This window comes from Erythrolamprus reginae, chromosome 2 (assembly GCF_031021105.1).
Source record: "Erythrolamprus reginae isolate rEryReg1 chromosome 2, rEryReg1.hap1, whole genome shotgun sequence".
Classification (NCBI taxonomy): Eukaryota; Metazoa; Chordata; class Lepidosauria; order Squamata; family Dipsadidae; genus Erythrolamprus; species Erythrolamprus reginae.
In genome coordinates this window covers 263,539,622-263,561,654 of record NC_091951.1, presented here as the reverse complement: position 1 = coordinate 263,561,654, position 22,033 = coordinate 263,539,622, and the positions used below count along the sequence as shown (strand labels likewise).

The 22,033-nt window shown below is 38.8% G+C and overlaps 1 protein-coding gene across 1 annotated transcript in view; it reads left to right on the top strand.

Moving 5' to 3' along the window:
• Nucleotides 1-22,033, top strand: part of CCDC171 (coiled-coil domain containing 171) — a 222,465-nt gene that overhangs the window by 169,759 nt on the left and 30,673 nt on the right. Inside the window, 1 exon segment of the mRNA XM_070736888.1 lies at nucleotides 15,188-15,340. Within this exon segment, the coding sequence (XP_070592989.1) occupies nucleotides 15,188-15,340 (153 nt within the window).

The window sequence follows — 22,033 nt, the reverse complement described above, 5'->3', positions numbered from 1 at the left end:
TCCCCCTGTCAATGGTGTCCCTCTTTAGCAATGTTAAAATCTGGTCACCTTATGCTAGGTTTGTCTGCAAAATAAACTATAATTTGCTGCTTTGAGGATGAAGGTACTAGTTGAAGGGAGGGCACCTCCCTCCCTTTTTTAATCACTTATTTAAAACCTTTGCAGTCTATGTGACTATGCTCATATATCACGTTTTTGTCTGTCTGTAAGGTGCATGGGACTGTACAGTGCATAGTATCATGAATAGCACTATATAAAACATACATACTGTATAATATCATGTGTTATTGTTAAAGCATTGAATCAACCATACTGATATATGGTTATATATCACAGTTTTATGACGGCCGCTGTGGTCTTTTTTCTCGCTTTGATATGGTTGATTGACTAATCAAATAAAGTTGATATTGATATTGATTGGTTATATTTAAATGTAGGATATACAGTAATCCCTCGCTACTTCACGGTTCATCTTTCGCAGATTCGCTACTTCACGGGTTTTCAAAGGGGGCTTAAATCAATTAAATCCATTAAAAATTCATAAAATTCTTCTACAGTACTACTGTACTCTATTTAAAAAACTGGTAGGATATCACATGTAGTTCCAGCTGAGAAACATTATAGAATGACTGTTTAATGCAAAGGGTGGGTTTTAAATACCCGTTAAATACATTAATATCTTTCCTCTACTTCACTTTCACGGAAATTCATTTTTCACGGGTGGTCTTGGAATGCATCCACCGCGAAAAACGAGGGATCACTGTATGACTATATTTAACTGCATTGTAGCAGTGATACTACACATTTCCAGGGATTTATTTTAGATAGAGATGAAAACATATAAAGAAAACGATAGAGAAACGCAGCGCTATAGTTATATAAGATAGTTTTGAAGTACACAGAATCATACAGGGGAAAGCTGCATTACCCCTCGACATAAGCAGCAAGTTATATTAAACACTTCCATGTAGAGAAAAGTCAAAAGTTGCCACATTCATTCTTGAAAGCTTTCTTTTGAGGCTTAAACAGGGGAAGAAGACTTATTTTTGACAGGATGTTTTGCATGTGGAAATGAGCAACTAAGGTCACTGTTGAAGCTCCTTAAAAATCGATGGGAGAATATTGACGAACAGACTTGAAAAGGTTGAGGAATGAACTTTTTCAGTCTTGCCTTTGACTAAGGACAGATCCAGTTGTGTTTGTCTCTTAACCGCCTGTCCCAATCCTTTTGCTTTTTTTTTTACGGCTACCAGTCTCAAACAGTCTGCATTGATTCTGGGTTTATTTCCTTGTTCCTATAAAATAGTTTCGAAAGTCAAACATTCTGAAATTTCATAATGTGATAATACTGGATTTGGCGATGGAACTGTCAGCATTTTTTTGGGGGGGGGAAATATAATTTGATGAGGTGCTAAGGTGGAGATCTGGAGAAGGAAGGTTGATCTGCAACTTGAACGAGTTTATTATGGCTTAGTGATTTAGTGATTGATTTCATTTGCTGTCAGTTAAGGCTCTCTTAATGTCAAGTTTTTTTGCATAATGCATTGAAATAAAGACTGATGAAGTTCTTTGGAGAGATACCGCTTACATAAACTGACCCTGATTTGCCCTGTTCTGCATGACAATTTAAGTGACAGCAGTTAAAGGAGAATATATCGATGAATATGCAACTATAGTATTAAGGGAAATGCAAGGAAAAAATGGCTCAGAATATAAAACGGTGCGTCAGAAACTGGCTGGATTATTAATTCCACAATTCTTCAATATGGAAGGAAGAGGGTGTGTTATATGTCAAGTAATATTCTAAATAGCAAATTAAAGGGAAAAAGAAAAAGTTTAGGGGGAATTTAATACTCAAGATGTCTGCTGAACGTGTACTTGGCTTGGCAGGCTATATTTTAAGAGTGTGCTCATTTCAAATCTGAGGGTTTTGAGACTTTTGTTTTTCACTATTCTCTCATCATTATATGTTGTGTGCATATATCTATATATCTACATGTCTCTCTCTCTCTCTCTCTCTCTCTATATATATATATATATATATATATATATGTATGTGTGTGTGTGTGTGTGTGTGTGTCACATGTTTTTGCTGAATTTGAAAATTAAGGGAGACTAGGCTAGATCTATTTTATATATACAGTATATATATGCAGATTGTTCTGAGTTCGGGTTTTATCCCGTGTAATATTTTGTGTGTCTATGCAACATTTTGGTGAAATCACATCCACCATCATCAGGCTGAAGTTGTTAGCTTCGTGCTGCTTTGAATATAGTTTGTTTGCAACTGCCATTTGTTCCTTATAAATAGTGGTGGGGGTGGAGATTTGGTTTAAATGTTGCAAGTAGATTGGGTGGCCTGATGATGGTGAATGTGATTTCACCGAAACATCGCATAGACACTCAAAATATTACAGGGGGTAAAACCCGAACTCAGAACAATCTACATACATATACCTGTGAAAATCTACGAAAACAAATACACACACACACACACACACACACACACACATATATACATACATACATACATACGCACATACATACATACGCACATACACATATACAGTGGTACCTCTACTTAAGAATGCCTCTACTTTATAACTTTTCTAGATAAGAACGAAGTGTTCAAGATTTTTTTGTCTCTACTTAAGAACCATTTTCTACTTAAGAACCCGAGCCCAGAAAAATTTCCCAGGAAATGTAAGAGCAGCACGAAGGCCCAGCCAGTTTCTTGCCATTCCCCCTTTAATCCCGGCCATCTGCGCTGCCAAAGGAGCCTTTTGGTGGCACTTAGGAGGCTTTGGCAGTCCAGAGCGAACGAAGCATTTTCCTTTCTCTGGGCACTTGGACAGGGAATAAACCTCTGCCAGCGCCCATAGAAAAGAAACGCTCCCTTCGCTCTGGGCAGCGAAGGAGTCACCACAGCGAAGGAAAGGTGCCGGCTACAAAGTGAGCGAGCGAAGGAGAGGGAAGCCCTTTAGCATGGGAAGGAAGAGGTAGCAGGTAGCAGCAGCAGGAGCCAGTGTATGGGAGGCAGTGTATGGGAGGCAGCCTCGCACCGGGTGTATTGGAGGCGCATGCTCCTCCTCACCACCTCAGAGTCCCTCTTTTTTTTTTTTAAAGGCTTAAAGTTTTGGAATTTTTTATTCCCCTCACCTCACCTTCTTCCCTCGGCAGCGACTCTCCCCCTCGTCTTCTTCCTCCTCCTCCCCCCACCCAAATTCCGAGCTTTTATTTCTTTCCTAATGGGTTTGCATGCATTATTTGCTTTTACATTGATTCCTATGGGAAAAATTGCTTAGAACGTTTCTGCTTAAGAACCTGGTCACGGAACAAATTAAGTTCTTAAGTAGAGGTACCACTGTATGTATATACACACACACACAATGTTTTTGTCTATCCATCTATATGTGTTGCTTCTTGTCTGTAGAATGGATTGGTGATCTAGTGGAAATAAATGGCTGATAGATCAGCGATTGAACCCTAGTAGAGTTTATTAGCAGTTTGCCGCATTGGTCTTTAGGAGGAATACATTTTGTTACTTCACTGGCTTCCTTAGAGGCAAGTGTTAGGAGTGTCACGTTCTTTGTTCCCTACAGTTTGGATAGCTGACTTGGGAAGGGTTGATTTCATTTCAGTCCCTCTTTTAAAACATTATCGGTGAAGTACTGTATTGCAAAAAATGGGAATAGTTGGCAAGATAATGATAAAAGATTCAAGTTCAAAGAATGGTTGGTTTATGAAATAGAGTTGAGAAATCTTTGCACACTCTGATAACATGACCTGCACCCCAAGAAGGGAATATGTGAAGGCAGGGTTAGTTTAGAAGAAATGTTTAAAGTGTTAGCCTTACATAGAGAGGAACAGAATTCTGCTTTCGTTTTGGATTTGCAATCTTCTGCATTTACAACTATAACACAAAGGAATTAATATTAAGCACATTAAAATGACATGTATATAAGGATTTAAAAAAACATGAATAATATGGTAGATCTACGTGTTACTCTGCGTGCAAGCCTAGAATGCCCTAGGAAGATGTAACCTTATGTCCCGATTTTTCAAATTAATAGAAGTTGCATTTTAATATGTTCCCCTTTATATCAAACCTGCAGTCATAGTTGGACATCATAATATAATTACACTTTTCTGGGATATATTGCTTATCTTGCCAAAGCTGAAATGATTCGATGTTTTAACCAATAGCATAAATTACTTTACTAGAGAGCTCTGATCTTTTTAATGCCATCATTTCTCATCAAAGTGAATGGAAGAGAGGTGTGTCATGACAGTAATTTAGTCAGGGATCCGGTTAACTTGTATTACCATTTAAAGAACAATTCCCAAGATTCTTGTAGGACTGAATTATTTTGCTTATAATTGTATGTTCTTAAAAGCAATTAAAAACACAAGCACACTTTTTAGGGACTTATTCGTGACCTTCGTTCAGAACCTAATTTTAGTACATAAAACATTATTTGAACTTCCAAAGAGACAAGATACAAGTAGATTAGACATCTACTCAAAACCATCTTCAGTCTGATGATAACAGTTGGTAAGCACTTTTCAGCGTTATTTTCAAACTGTTTACTGAATTATCATATATATATTGTCCAGTGATGGCGAACCATTTTGGCGTTGTGTGCCAAAAGTCCAAATACAGGAGCGCTGTTGTGCTTGTGCATGCCAGAACCCATAATGCAATGCACATCCCATTTGGGGATGTACTCTTCCTGTGCATGCGCCCCACACTATATTTGTGCACATGCAAAAACCCACTGCACATGTGTGCCCCTGCACATGCGCTCCCCACTTCTTCCAAGAGGGCCAGTGCACCTCTTATCGGAGGACAATTGGGTACCAGCCCGTTCTCTGGAGAGACAAAGCAGCAGCCATTCCCAAGCCGGTGCCAGCTCTCTTAGCCCCACTACCTCGAAAGCACCATTATCTGGCCCGGAAAGCTTCAAATGTGTGGCTTTGCCTTGGCTCCTCCCTGCTAGGAACCACCATTCTCTGATTGGCAGCAGTTCTCTCTGTCCCTGGGGAGGGGGGGCAGAGCTTGCAGCCAACGGCTGGGAAATGGTGATTACTAGCAGGAAGGATCCCAGGTAAGGTCGCATGCTCAGAGCTTCTGCGGCTGTCGAGGTGGGGAGTAGAGAGCTCTGTCGGCGGCTGGGAAAAGGGGTCTCCCAGTGGGGAGGAGCCCAGGCTACATGGTCATCTACACAGGTAGCCCACCACCACACCCTGCCCTCATCGGCTGCTTATACACCGGTGCTACAGATCATCTGGGGATGTGCAAGAAGCCCACGTGGGCAGGGAGGGAGAGAAGCCCGGTTTATCTTGCTCTGCTCTCTTAGGAAGTGACTGCCAGGATCCCCTCTCCATGTTTTTGGCACACATGCCTGCTGGTGGTCTTGGCACTTGCATGAGTGTCAGAAATCATATCAGCTGGCCAGTGCGCATATAGATTAGATTAGATTTATTGGATTTATATGCTGCCCCTCTCCGCAAACTCGGGGCAGCTCACAACAATAATAAAAACAGTACATAGTAACAAATCCAATGCCCACCAATCTAATTACAATTTTAAGTTTTAAAAAAAAATCATAAAACAATCCCAATATATATATAAAAAACAGGCACACAGTCAATCAATCAAACGGCAAAACAACATGGGCAAGGGGGAGATGTTTTAGTTCCCCCATGCCTGATGACAGAGATGGGGTTTAAGGAGTTTATGAAAGGCAGGGAGGGCGGGCAATCCTAATCTCAGGGGGGAGATGGTTCCAGAGGGTCGGAGCCCCCACAGAGAAGGCTCTTCCCCTGGGTCCCGCCAGACAACATTGTTTAGTCGATGGGACCCAAAGAAGGCCGACTCTGTGGGACCTAACCGGTTGCTGGGATTCGTGCGGTAGGAGGCGGTCCCGAAGATATTCTGGTCCGGTGCCATGAAGGGCTTTATAGGTCATAACCAACACTTTGAATTGTGACCGGAAACTGATCGGCAGCCAATGCAGACTGCGGAGTGTTGGAGTAATATGGGCATACTTAGAGAAGCCCATAATTGCTCTCGCAGCTGCATTCTGCACGATCTGAAGTTTCCGAACACTTTTCAAAGGTAGCCTCATGTAGAGAGCATTACAGTAGTCGAGCCTCGAGGTGATGAGGGCATGAGTGACTTTGAGTAATGACTCCCGGTCCAAATAGGGCCGCAACTGGTGCACCAGGCGAACCTGGGCAAACGCCCCCCTTGCCACAGCTGAAAGGTGTTTCTCTAATGTGAGCTGTGGATCGAGGAGGACGCCCAAGTTGCGGACCCTCTCTGAGGGGGTCAATAATTCCCCCCCCCAGGGTAATGGACGGACAGATAGAATTGTCCTTGGGAGGCAAAACCCACAGCCACTCCGTCTTGTCTGGGTTGAGTTTGAGTTTGCATATGCACCCTGGAAACAGAAATATAATTTGCCTAGAGTGTGCATGCACAATGGGTGGCTGTTCTTCTGGTTTCTGGTGCACCTGTGCATATGAAACCCAGCTGGCTGGTGAACCAGAACTCAGAAGAACAAGAGGCAATAATTCCACATGCCCGAAGAAATGGCTCTGTGTGTCACTTCTGGCACGTGTGCCATAGGTTCGCCATCATGGGTATAGTCAAACCCACAGTTTAATAATTTGGATCACTTTTATCCCTTTTATAAAACAAAGACATTTCCTCTTTTCCTGTCTTCTGGTACTCCATCTGTACTCCAACATTTCCCAAAGATTAAAGTTTGGCCAAACTATAAAGAAGAAGAAAAAAAAAGACCTTAAAGATTTGGTCAGAGCATCAGCAAGTTTGCAAATTTCCTCAAAACCCTAGAGTGCAATCCATCTGGTCCTAGATATTTAATCTCCTTCAAAATAAATAGGTAACCTCTCAACACTGTTGCTCTAAATTTCACATTTCAACCTTTTCCGGTTAGAGCATTATAAAAGATTGAGGATTATAGGACTTGAGCAGATTTGCTTTTTATTATTTTTATTATTTTTATTATTTTTATTATTTTTATTATTTTTATTATTTATTATTATTATTATTATTATTATTATTATTATTATTATTATTATTATTACCTACTCAACAATATAGTCAGAATTTACGCTGCTACAATTTCACTTTCAATAGCCACACTTAAGTACAAAAGTGAAATTGTATAGGCGTCTTTCTCTAGTGAGAAATTCAACAATAAGTAATAATTAGTACAATATTCATAAATAATCGAATACTACACCACTCTTCCAAAGCATGGTATCATAAAATAAAACTGATGATAGAAGATTAACTGATCAAATATTAAACATGGGATTATAGTAATAATACTAACGTGTGCCAGAAAAGATAGTATATTTTGCATTTCTCAAGCTTTCATCAATCAATGCTGATTTGGGAGTGTTGTTACTATGTGAGACTACCTACAAATAATTATTTGTTTTGATGAGGCACCTTAACTGACCATGCCTTCACCCCAAAACACTTAAATTCAAATCAGTAAGGGACACAGAGGGAGATTTCCAGAAATGACTCCAAGGTTCCTTGTAGTGTCATTTGAGCTGTATCTTTATAAGTAATCGTCAACTCTTTGAATTGGACTCAGAAATGTTCTGATAGCAAATGCAGTTCTTAAGCTTCTCACAAAAAGGAAGACTCTCCTGCCCTGGCGAAGTACCTTTGAAAGATACCATAGTTTGCTAAGATAAACATTGCTAAGATATCCACAATTACAGTATCAGCAGCACATCTTTTTAATCTGCTTCATGGTACTCTCTCCTTCCACTCTAGCAATATTTTTCTTATTAAAGAGGGAGATCGAGGGACACCTCAAGGTAGATGTCTCAGTGCAACACAAAAAGGGAAGAAGCTGGCTTACAAACACAACACACACACACACACACACACACACACACACACACACACAAACATACACATAATCTGGTTTAATTGGCTAACACACTTTAAGAAGCATTTAGCAATCTGGAACAGGTTCAAAGAAGAGTAATGAAGATGATCAGGAAACTAAAAATTAAATTTGAGTGAAATCTGTAATTCAGATGAAATTTCCCATCATTCCAGAATGCAGGAATGTAATAATAATGAATTTACATTACAGAAAAGCAGTTTCTAATATAATGCTAGAAAACATTCAAGAGACATGATGTTCAATGAAGTGTAAGGACTGAAGGCTAAATTTGCTATCCAATCTCTACAAGATAAAAACAGTCCAGCTTCAACTTTTTGCTTCAGTACGTTGGTATATAACTAGCCATTTCTATAAATGGCAAATCTAGTTGTGAAAACCAAAGTCAAAGTTTCATATATATTTTTCATCACAAAGCACAAAATCCAGAAGTGATATCCAAGTGAGAAACATACTTAAATATATTCTGCTCTTTGAATAAAATCATGAATTTAACCATTCCTGCTTCCTTACTATGGAAATAATATATGTTTCTATGTGTACCTAATAATTATTATATAATATTATATAATTATTATATACGATATATTATATAATCCTTGTCAATTATCACCATTTTTATTAACGTTTACTATATTCTTTCAAATTCTTTGATTTTACTGGGGAAAAATACTCTTTCCCCCCCCTCTTGAGACCCCCAAGTGATTTTTGCATGAAAACACCCAAGAGATCACAGCTTATTCTGTAACCACTGCAAGACTGAAACCAGAAAGGATTTTTACAAGTACATTTTTGGGAAATTCTTCAGCTCACCTACCGCAACCTTTTTCTCTCATACCTTAACAATAAAAATGGTGCATGGAACCTTCATTTCCTTTGTTAGCTTCATCTGCTGGCTGGGGGAAAGGTTCACATAACTTTGCACACCCTGTAAGAGAACTGCAGAAAAGGGGAGACAAATGACCTTTGGGGGGGGAGGCGGGGAGCTATCCAAAACCTCCATTGAAAGTGCAATGAAAGCCAGATGCTTTCTCTTGCCATTATTCTCTGGCGTGTTATATTAAGTATCACTAACTGCACTTCAAACATGGTGGGTATTTCGCACAGAGCAAATAAAATAAAAGTCCCATATTGCAAAGAAAATGCTTGATTGTGCCCTCTTGATGGAATAGAGAATTTACTCCAAATGCTCACAAAATAGGAGAGTCTATACCCATGATGGTCTAGGTCAGTGTTTCCCAACCTTGGCAACTTGAATATATTTGGACTTCAACTCCCAGAATTCCCCAGCAGCGAATGCTGGCTGCAGAATTCTGGGAGTTGAAGTCCAGATATCTTCAAGTTGCCAAGGTTGGGAAACACTGGTCTAGGTGACATATTTGCGAGCACATGAGCCATTGCCTTAGGTCAGCTCCATCGCGCATGCATGCACCAGCCAGCTGATTTTTGGCTGGTCTCACACACACCACCCCTCCCCTCCCAGGAGTCTCCGTACAGCCCATTTTGGATGCCAGGTAAGTACAGCCCTTGCGTGGAGGCTCTGGGAGGGCAAAAAAAGGACCCTCCCGGATGTCCAGAAATGGGTCGCTTCTAGCCTTGGGGGGGGGGCAATTTTTGCCATCCCCAGGTGCCAAGAAAGCCTCTGGAGCCTGGTGAGGGCAAAAAACAGGCCTACCTGAAATTTGGAAAAGTACTGTTTCTGGCCTCTGTAGGGTTCAGGGGGGGCTGCTAGGCCCAAAACAGGGCGCAGGGGATTGTACAGGCATGCTTGAGATGTGTGGGGAGGATTGCATGTGCATGCGTAGGGGGCTGGGGCAACACAGGAAGGTCATGCACACATGCGTGGGGCAGACCATATAGAGGGCATTGTATTATGGGTGTGAGCACGCCTGCACTTGCTATTGCGTATGCACTTTCGGCACACGAAAAAAGATTCGCCATCACTGGTCTATACCTTTTCTGACAATTTATTGACCAGAATTGTCAACTCTTAAAATGATACCTTTTGGTTAAATGTTTGTTCCTTTTCTCCCTCTCATATAAAGATATAGGTGCACATGCTAACATACATTACAGAAATATTTGGAGAATGAACTTATAAAAGACCAGACCCTCTTGGGATTTTTTTTGTGCTGAAAATGGAAAAAATGAATTGGTGATTTATAAATTTTCTCATTAAAAGGGGTTGAATATGAAGGGAACCATGTAATATAATCTTAAATTTGGAAGAGAGCTAATAAATATGCTTGTAACTACAATAAAGATTTTTATTTTATTTTTTTCCATCTATAATATGGGGTTTTTTTGTACTTTTTCTTTTTATACTTTTCTCCATTTATATTTATATATTTTCCATGATTACATATAAACAAATGTTTGTTCTGGAAACATTTGGAAATCATGATTCCTTTTTCTCTACTTAAATATTTCTTTCTTTCTATTGCAAGTTCCCATGCTCATAGGAATTCTTTTGGGGTTTTGGAAGGGGTTGTTTTTTTTTGGCAAAGTGAAACTACTATATTATTGTATATATTTGGCAAGCGATTATATTTGGAAGTTGGTTTTGCCAATGGGCATTTTCTTCAACTGGCAAATTCTTTAGGAATTGCTTGTGTTATGACCAACACTTACTAATGCCACAAGGTGTTTATATATTCTTAACCAATGTATAATTAGATGCCAAAAAATGCAAAAGGACAGGAAGAAAGTCACTCTGGAAATTTTCCCCTCTTATTCCTTTGGTTTCTCTTGAATAGTTTTTTATGTTTCTACTGCAAAATTGGCAGCTGTATGCATGTTTTAAATGTTATTAACCTACACCCTCCATTTCAATTTAAAGTGGCTTCTTAATGCCTAAAATTAAAATTCTTAATCCTTCAAAATGGCTTGGTTCAATTTCCTTCTCTATTGGCATTCTTCAAATGGTCTTTAGTCTGGACAGGTTCTTGATTTTAAAATGAACATGTCATATTTGTGGGTTGTAAAACCTGTTTGCTATGTAATAGCTGATAATACTCAGTTGCTTTTTAATAAAGGATATGATAACTGGTACAACTGTACTTTTCCTGTTATTTATAATGATATGGATTAGTATCACATGTCCTTGGGTTAGTTTTCCTATAACCTTATAGCTTCAAGGAATTGCACAATTAAGACATATTCCTTTTTTAGACATCTGTTTCAATTAAATTGTGAAATCAGTATGTCGGCTCATGGTTTTACTGTATGTTCTATAGAGGATTTTTCATCTCACCCTTCATGCTATGGACTTTCAGGGTTCGTTAAAAGTTGTTCCTAAAGATTATTTTATTCAGAATGTCATAACAAATTCATTAAAAATCAGTAGAGTCAGACAGAAATCATCATTATCCATCTTACACAGACCTGGAAGACTATGGAAAGGGCCATACAAGCTTTTTGAATGATGATGAAACTTATATGTGAATTGACACTGCAATAATGCACTTAAACCAAGATCCGTACTTAAATGAATTCATTGCAGAAGTATATAAATATATCTGTGAGCAATTTAAAAGAATTATTTGCAAGCCTGAACAATTTGTGAGCTATTCCTCTCTCCTCTCCATTGTGCAGTAGAATGAAGAATTTGTTTAGTATTTGTTTAAGATAAATGTAAACTGAATTCGAACATGGATAGTCAAGTCCCTTCTCTGTGCTAATTTGCGTGGCTCTCCACATGCAAACATGGAAGGTCAAAACAGTAATTTTATTTTTCTCTTGTATAGAGAAATTAGCTAGAAATTGCTTGGGAGTTATTATCACCCCCCTGCCAATAGAAAAGTTTAAAACTTTTTAGGTAGAATTTTTTCCATTATAATGTATGTATGTATGTATGTATGTATGTATGTATGTATGTATGTATGTATGTATGTATATAATATTTATCTGTATGTAGAATTACTGAACTCCACATCAGAACTGTGCCCCACCATTTAATTCCAAATAAGCACTACTTACAAATAATGTGGTAAAATATTAATCTCTGTAGTTTGGAGACAATGGCCCAGTGAACCTTAAAACATAAAAACTCTAGATTGTTTTTTTTGTCATCTTAAGGAGCTTTATGCAGATATATCCCCTTTATTGTACAATTAATGAACCGACTAAAATTAATTTTCACGAGTTTGTTGTGTGGTATTGACAGAACTAAAGTAGAGCTTTCTATTACAGGTTCTATACACTCTTTGGCCCATAGTCTGTAGTAAAGTACTTTTCTCTTTTTCCTAAACAGAAACCTTGATTTTTCTTAATTATCCCCCAGGATATTTTATGCTGACTCAGCAATAAATCAGTTCTTGGCAGCACACTAATAAATACAGTGGACTACTGGAAATACCATCTTTCCGCTGAGATTTAAATATGAGGCACTGAGCACTTGATACTGAAAATTCCAAGGTTCCTTTTGGGAAACAAGGAAATGTTACCTCAAAGAACTTGTCCAAATTAAAATGTATATAGCCCTGTTGAAGTTTCACTTGGGAGATTAAACTGGATTATTACAAGATTCATAATAGCTATAGGTTTTTTATTATTATTATTGCATTAAGGTGTTACAGTTAGCGATTCAGAGTTTTGTATAACTTTTTCTTGTTTGCACAGTATAAAACCCTAATTTTCACCTTTTATGTGTAAAAAATAGATTCACCTCCTAGAGAAAAAAAACCCATAGCAAATGCTTATTTATTTTTTCCATGATACTTGAATATACCTAAACCTTGAGATAAAGTATTTAAAATTATTTATCATTTAAATTATCTTAAATTGGTCGTGGTGGGGGAAACTTGCTATACAGTGATCCCCCGATCGTTGCGAGGGTTCTGTTCCAGGACCCCCCGCAATGAGCGGGTTTTCGCGAAGTAGCGCTGCAGAAGTAAAAACACCATCTGCGCATGTGCAGATGGTGTTTTTACTTCTGCAGCGCTAGCGAGGAGCCGAAGATTGGGGGCGGCGCGGCTGTTTTAAAACATCGCCGGCGGCATGGGAGGCTTGCCAGCACCCCCCGGACCCCCAACCTGGGTTTGGGGGGCTGCTAGGAAGCCGCCCATGCCGGCGGCGACGTTTTAAAACAGCCGCGCTGCTTTCCAATGAGTCCCGAAGACAAACATCAAACTTCCGCGTTTGTCTTCGGGACTCATTGGAAAGTGGCGCGGCTGTTTTAAAACGTCGAACCCGGGTGGCCGGGCGAGCAGCGAGCGAACGGCGGGTGGCCGGGCGAAGGGCGGGCGAGCGGCGAGGGGCGGGCGAGCGGGTGCTGGGGAGGGCTTCTCGCCCTCCCGCCAGCAAGAGGGGGAGCGAACGGCGTGGGCAGGCTGCGGACAAGCCGTTCGCTCGGGCTGCTTCCCAGCTGAGTACTCAGCTGGGAAGCGGCCGAGCGAAGCGGCAGCAGCGAGGAGTTTGCGTGGGCGGTGGGGAAACTCCTCGCTGATGCCCGCCAAGAGGGGGAAGACCTAGGGAAGCCGCCCAGCAGCTGATCTGTCCGGCGCCATCTACGCATGCGTGCCCATAGAAAAAAGGGCACGCATGCGCAGATGGTGTTTTGACTTCCGGGTTGAAAAATCGCAAATTAGCCTGTTCGCAATGGTCGGGGACACAATAACCGGGGGATCACTGTATTATACTGTAGTCAGCTTACTTAAGTTTTTTACTTACAGTTTTTTTCTTCATGCATTGACATCATGCACAAATGATGCATTTGAAACACACACTCATTGATATCATGTGCAAAAAGTCTTCATTATATTTCCATTTACTAGCAATGGCCAAATGTATTAAACGAGATGACTGTGCAAGCTGCTTTCATTTCAGCTTTAGCAAGAATAGCAAATTTGGCCTTTTGATTATACAGGTATAATCCCTGACTCAACAATAGTTTATTTAGTGATTGTTACAACGGCACTGAAAAAAGTGACTTATGGTTGTTCTTCACATTTACAACCATCGTAGCATCCCTGATCAAAATTTGGATGCATGACAACAGGTTCATCTTCGTGATGGTTGCAGTGTGCCTAGGTCATGTGATCACCTTTTGCAGCCTTTTGATAAGTAAAGTCAATGAGGGGTCCAGATTAACAATTGGTTCATTTAACAACTGTGACAAGGAAGGTCATAAAATTGGGCATAATTCACCTGAACAAACATTTCGCTTAGCAACAGAAATTGTAGTCATAAATGGAGGACTACCTGTAATTGGGCACAAAACAATTTGGAGACGTGAATAATGGCAGAAATGCATAAACATTGCAATCTGCTAATTCACTTCTGCATAAATATTCTTTTTTAAAAAAAATGTCCACACAAGTTAAGTTTTGAATCTTAAAATGGTTTCCAAAAATGCGCGTGGATGAACTCGGTATCTTAAATATGAATATTTATGTTTTTCAGCCTGATCATTCCCAAACTCTGAGTTGCTTTATTTAAGAAAATATGGCTAACAATCTTCACTTATTTAGTGAAGAGTTTGGGGTTGTTTTTTTATTAGCTTTAATACTGTTCTTACATTTGAGAAATCACTACAGATCACTTCGTAATGAAGCTATAACCTAAAAAAAAAAAGTGATTAACCATTGTAAAGAACTCCAGTAATCCCAGCACTGTTATACTATTTGGGTCAGATATCAAGTTACCAACACTGCCAGATCATTTATACTCAATTGTGCTGTTAACTTTATTATCAGTTGGATCAATATTACACTGTTGGGACATTCTTCTTCTGTATATCTGAAGAGAATTATTTTCCCAGCTATATTGTAATCAGATTATTTATTTTCAAAGGTCTGCTACTTTCTTTAGGTTCCATGCCAAATTAAATCCAATTCCTTTTAAATGTGAGGTGGGAGAATTAACAACTCCATTCATTTTCAAAATGTTCATACTTAACCTCTGATGGTATTCTCAGCTTGGCTGAATAAAATTAACCGAGGGATGAGTTTAAATAGAACCAATAAAGCTTTATGTACAAATCAAAACACGGTGTTTATTTAAACAACTGAATCACAACATACCGTTTGCAATTTTGGCATACCAAAAAAAAAGCATACAATATTTTCTATTCTAAGGTAATGGATTTTTCTCTTTGGGTTAGCATCTAAGGTTTAGTGCTTGTATATATGTTTACACACACACACACTGTTTCTTTTTAGAAACATATAACTCAGCGAAATGGCACATCTTTTATACAGTATAATAAGTCCTTTTGCTTTTCCTTTCAGGCGATGATTATAAGTTTCATAGATGTCTATCAGTTTGCATGCTCCAGAGTCTCTGCATTAGAACGAGAAATAGCATCCCATCGGCATCACATTGCAACTCTGAAATCAGAACTCCAAACGGCTTGTCTTCGTGAAAATGAAAGCTTACATTCAGTAAGTTTATGATTTTCTTTTTTTCCCCCCACACATTCGTTTTTTAATGTATGTTGACACATTATTTTCTGGAAGCTTCCTTTTGCTTATATAACTGGGTCAGAAAAGGGTTTGTTACTGGGTCACATCATGTTTTCTGATTAAAGAACACATGATTAATTTGGCATATTCTCAGCTCTGCCCTGTAAGAATATATCTAGTTTGAAAATAATTTCATGTCTGCGCAGTACTGCTCATTAGAAAATTTGGCCTCATACAAGCCTAAGAAATTACTTTTCAAGAATTTTGAGGAGAATCAATATTAAGGTGGTAAGAAAGCAAATGCAATTTTTTTTAAATGTCCAGAAAAAATAGATTATCCATAATAATCTTATTGAAATAGATGTATATGAAACAAAAAATCTAAGATCCTAAACAGCAAATTAATTGTTGAACAAAACACTGACCCAGAACCAGTTCATATACTGGGTTATTTTCCGCAAGGCAATCTTTTGTCAAAGTGACAAAATGTGTGTTGTGATGTCACAGCATAATGTTCTGTCTCTTAGTACTTAGTATCACCCAACATTTTCATATAGACAATAAGTGAACACATAACTTCAGTCTAGGGTTTTAAACCAGGCACAGTGGGCTTGTTCTACTGAAGTAAAAAAAAAATCTTTTGGGGTGTGTGTGTGTATTTGTAATAGATCACACATGAGGAATCTAAAGTTCTTCACTTTAAGGGATTCCAAATTGGCAATATATTCAAACCTTATAAATCTTCTGAATGCCATATTAACAACCCCACTGCCAAGCACAGGATATCAGGAATCAAGGTGGTTAAGATGGATTATTGCATCCTAAAACTCTATGAGAATCTGAACTACTAATGGTCAAAGCAAATCGGTGGTAGATAAGGTGGGCTGGAATTAGATCACTTATGGGCACGAAGGGACTTGAGACTAATAACACACTTGACTCCTCCTTTGGGCTCAGCCTAGCAATCTCCTACACTTGTAAATATTGAGCTAAATCCACTTAAAGTTGTGTGTTTAAATACAATGTTCATATCTAAATCTGGATGAGTCCTGCTTTTAAGAATTTGCTTAGGATCTTTTTACTCCATGAGAAAAAAGTACCATTTTGTCCCCTCATCTTATTTTATGTTTGCGGTATGAGAATATTGAAAAACATGTCACATGGTAGCAGATGAGAAGAGAAGGCTCAGATACATTATAAAGATGACTGATGGATGTTCCTTTTACATGTGTTTATTACCTTTTAAATGTCCCTGTATGTGTTTGCTTACTTGGACAAATTTCGAGATATTTATATGGCGCCCAATTCCAGGATTTTGGGTGGCTCACAATAATCACAGGAACTAAAAACAATATAAAATATGACAATGATAAAAAATGGCAATGACACAAAATACATAAAACCCCCAAAAACCAGACAACTCAGACATTCCTAAATCCAATACGAGAACTTTACTTCATCATACTTTTTGAAAGAATTATGTTAAATACGTTAATAAAATCTTCATGAAGAAAAATAAATTAGGTCCTGTGTGCACAGTTACGCTTCTCAGCAATAAAAAATTTAGCTTCTGCACATGCGCAGAAGCAAAATCCAAGATGGTGCCACCCAGGACCGGTTTTGTGACATTATCCCCAATTTACTAACAGTTCTAAAGAACTGGTTAGAACTGGTAGGAACTCACCTCTGGTGTAAGGAATGGCACTGAAGCACAGTAGGAAGAATTGCTACAAAGGCAGCAATCAAATAAGAGGGTTTTCAGGACAAGACAAGAAAATAACATGAGAAACCCTTCCTAGTTTTACATGAAGATAAGTTGGTGTGTGTGTGGGAAGTATATTGAGACTTGTAATAAGAATAGTCCTGTCCTATATGAAATTGGTTTTTTAATCTGGTCTACTTGTTGAGCTAATACCTTGACTTCTCTCTCCAGCCATCGTGATTTTTTAGCCACGTACGGTCTATATTTTCTACTTATTCCTCCTTTCTTCATTTTCTTACTTTGATGATCAGGAAAATGAAAAGGAAGTGAACAAATTGTTCTGGGGTTTTGTTTTTATTTTTGTTGTTTGAAGTGATTAACTTTTGATAACTTTCTAAGGATGTCAGACTAATGGAATATTTTAAGCACATTTTTCAATAGTTGTAATTGTTGAATGAAGATATTTGAGTCTGAAAAATTCTATGATCCATCCCTGCTTGATATGGAAATTTAAAAAATCAACTTTCTAATCAGCTAAGATGAACTAGGATCTTCAAGCTACCAGCTCTACATGTAACTTCAGATGACTTAATTTCTATTGTACCAAAGTCAGCTACAACCTAAAACTTCTGACTCTAACTACAGAATCATAACTTTGTAAACTATTATGTGATGTTGATATACATGTAATGCATTTTATTTGAAATTGCTTTTCTAAGCTGTTATACCGTGGCACATTGGGGTTAATCTACAAATGAAAGCAAAAGTTTTTTAAAGTTCTCAGTGTTAATAATTCAGTAATAATGGCTAATCAATCTCATCAACATAAACTGTACCATTTTCGTCTTTCCATTCCAACGCTCCAGTGCTTTGCTTATATTTATTTTTCCAGAAACAGCTCACTACTGAACTTCACATCTGCATAAGTTTATTGCTGTTTGTCCATTCCTTCTGTATCTGCTTTTCAGCTGCTTTAAATAATGTGCAAGCCCATCTCTCAGTAAGCTTGTTCTATGCTCTTTTGTCTTGTCACTTAGCTTCTCCACTTGCCTATAGGGACAGAAAGTTGAAGCAGAACCAGCCATGTGCTCACTTTTAATTTGAATGGGAGAAGAAACCATTGGAGTTAGAATGGCTTAAGAGGAAAAGAGCAAGCTTATATTAACTTGTGATGCATCATTTTCTTGAGGAACAAAAGGCAAGACTAAAGCTACTCCTCTTTTCAGCAACCAATCAAGCCAAGTTATAACTTTCTGGATAAACAAGTTCTCTCATACCTTAGGAATAATCACCTTGATTATTCTTCTCTTTCAAATACACTAATGTATTTTTATTGTCTCAATGGGGAGAACTGACCTTTTCTGTCCTCCCAAAGACAATCGTCCCAAAGACAAATCCCTTGTGTGTCCGATCACACATTGTCAATTTAAAAAAATCGATTCTATTCTATTCACTCTTTTCAATCTACAAGCTGCTAACTCCAAAACTGGAGGGTTTACCTATGTTTGGAGTTTAAGTTTTTTGTTTAGTTAGGTTGGAGAACAGGCTCAGGCATCCCTAATACATATCGCTCAAGAATGAAGGAACTGTCATAAAAGTAATATAAAAATATAGGAGCAGCTACAAGAAGAATGATTGAAGAGCATGTAAATAATATTCAGTATGCTTACTCCCCCCCCCCCATTTCCTTGTGTCTAAGACTATTTGCATGCTGCAACATCCAGCCTTGTTTTCTTCATTGCTGTGTGACTTGATTTTCTTCTGTGCTTTAAATGGCTCCTTGGCTTGCAACAGGCGCAAAGGAATAAAACATGAGGAGGAAGAATTGAAGATCTGTTTAAGAGAAGATCAGCTATAGACAAACTATGGCTAGTCTCTGTCTGGGCCGATGGCCCTGCCCTTCCTGCCCACATCCTCCTGCTTTCAAGCCTAACATGGAACATTTTTATTTTTTATCTTTTCTAGTCAAAATTGAAATCCGACTGTACATCGTAATTTTGAGCTTCCAGGTGTAAAACAGGTGAGTCTTGATGCAGGAGATATTTATCTGTTTGTTTCCCATCTGTTCAAATCTTAGAATCACGGCTTCATAATTTTACGTTGCTCTCCAGGATACCACTTCATTTTGAGGTAGAACAATGAATCCTAACTGCCAGTGGCCTGAATGGAGATGGAGTGAAGTACACAAACATCCTCAGTTTTAAATGACATGGTTTCTAGCTTAAGACATGATAACCATGTTTGGACAGATCACTAGGACACTTTTGATATGCTTGCAGTTACTGATTCTAGCTTTTGCCAAGAATAACAAAAGAAAAATTTTCTATCAAGGCTATCTGGCTTTATCAGTTAGGTCCACTAGGAGGAGGATTGATTGCTTGATTATATAACTCATTACCGGACTCCATAGTGTCATCCCCAAACCCCCAACACTTTACCCTTAGATTATCTACGGTTGACCTATCCAGATTCCTAAGAGGTCAGTAAGGGGCGAGTACAAGTGCACTAGAGTGCCTTCCGTCCCCTGTCCTATTGCTCTCCTATATCTCCTATACCTTTCTTCTATTTCTATATCTCTTCTTCTATTCTTTCATTGATATGTTCTACAGTGTTCCCTCGATTTTTGCGGGGGATGCGTTCCGAGACATCCCGCGGAAGTTGAACTTCTGTGAAGTAGAGATGCGGAAGTAAATACACTATTTTTGGCTATGAACAGTATTATAAGCCTTCCCTTAACACTTTAAACCCCTAAATTGCAATTTCCCATTCCCCTAGCAACCATTTAGATTATTACTCACTATGTTTATTTATTAAAGTTTATTTAAAAAAAATATTTATTAAAGGCAGTTTGGTGATGACATGATGTCATCGGGCAGGAAAAACCGTGGTACAGGGGGGAAAACCCACGAAGTATTTTTGAATTAATATTTTTGAAAATCGTGGTATAGACTTTTCGTGAAGTCCGAACCCACGAAAATCGAGGGAACACTGTATTACTATACCTTCTTTTCTATTATTTCTTATATATATTTTACTATGAGTATCTCCTCTATAACCTTCATCATGTATTTTACTATGTGTTCTGTCTGGGTGCCCCCAGACTTCAGCACCAACTGGAAAAAACAGCCAGACACACTGGTAGAAACAAAAGCACTTTATAATTTGATAATAAACACAGAGGAAAACCTGTTCTTCCCCACAGGCAGGCTATGAGCCTTCAGAGCAGACCTCTTGCTGACACACCCACCTTTTCCCCTCAAGGTTTCAGTATTCAAAGTCACAAGCCAGAATTCCAAGACGCCAAAGATCACAGCCAGGTCTCACGACTCCCAAAGATAATTCTCCACAAACCAGGAAGGGTGGGTCTGCCTTTTTAGCCTTTCCGGAGAGCACCACACCCAAACCCAGCTGTTGCCCATTCAGTGCTTGAAGTACCTGGCTAATTGTCCCCTTCGTTGGGTTGCCCTTCTCTGCCGGAAATCTATTATTCCTTGTGCCTGGTCATCTAAAGAATCCAGGCTGCTTTCTGGGGAGAGCTCCCCCTCGGGCTGAGATTCCTCCTCCTCGTCTCCCTCCTGTTCCTCATCCTCCCCCCCTGAGCAGAGAGCCGGCAGAGGGTCAGCCGTTCCCTGTTCCTCATCCTCCCCCTCTGAGCAGAGAGCCGGCAGAGGGTCAGCCGTTCCCTGAGGGGCCTCAGACGGAATCACAACAACTATGTGTATATAGATATATACCCATTAAAACCCTTATTGTGTATTGGACAAAATAAATAAATAAAAATAAAATAAATTATGTGCCATCAAACCATTGCCAAGTTTTAGTGACACTACAGATAGTGTCTATAGTGATAGTGTCTACAGTGTCTACCATGATCTGCTCCTATCCTGGTCTTTCAGATCTTCCAGTAGTGCACTCATTGCCACTGTAACTGAGTCCATGAACCCTGCTGCTGTTCATTTCTAATCTTTATCAGTTTTAGAGACTTCTCTAGAGAACTACGTCTTTGCACATTGTGTCCAAAGTAGGATAATTTGAGTCTGCTTATTTGTACCTCCAGTGAGAAGTCTGTGTTGGTTTGTTCGTTTGTTTTCTTGGCTGTCAGTGTTGTTGTCAGGAATCTTCTCCAACACCAAAATTCAAAACCATCAGTACTGTTCCTATCCTGCTTCTTTAAAGTTTAGAAAGAAGGAGCCAGGGTAATTTTCAGAGCAAGATGCACAGTACGCTCCTTCCTTTTTAATAGCTTACCATTTTGTGCCAATGCAACAAATGCAAAACCATTATTTTGATAGCAGGAGGCAACTTAGGGTGCTGCCATAAATGTGAACCAGGGGAAATAAGATGCAATGTAAATACACAGTTTAGGATCAGGATCTTAATCTAATTCAATCAAATTAAATCCAATCCCTTAAATTTTTAAAAAGTGTTTTAGCTACCTTGCTGAATTCACATAGTTATTATAACTTAAGTGAGTTACTCCTTTGATTTGGATTTTCTTGGCACTATCAGTATTTATCAAGGGAGTTGATTTCCTTTGGTGGACAGTACTTTGAATAAAGTAGATAGATAGATAGATAGATAGATAGATAGATAGATAGATAGATAGATAGATAGATAGATAGATTAGATAGAGATGACACACACAGAGAGAGATAGAGATAGAGATAGAGAGAGAGAGAGAGAGAGAGAGAGAGAGAGAGAGAGAGAGAGAGATATGATTATTGAGCATCTCAGTGGAGATCAGCCACCAGGCAGTAACTTTTTCCCTATGAAATTTCTCTGGAGAAGGAAGAGGTCATGAGATCTCCCACTTGCATTCTGAACAGCTGTTCCTCATGAGGAGATAGCAGTTGGAAATTGAGGGATTTAAATCAAACTTACAGCCATAGTACAACCTATATGGACATAAAGTACCCATTAGCCTCATTTTTAACCACTTTTCGGTATAACTAATTGACAGCTAAATAGAG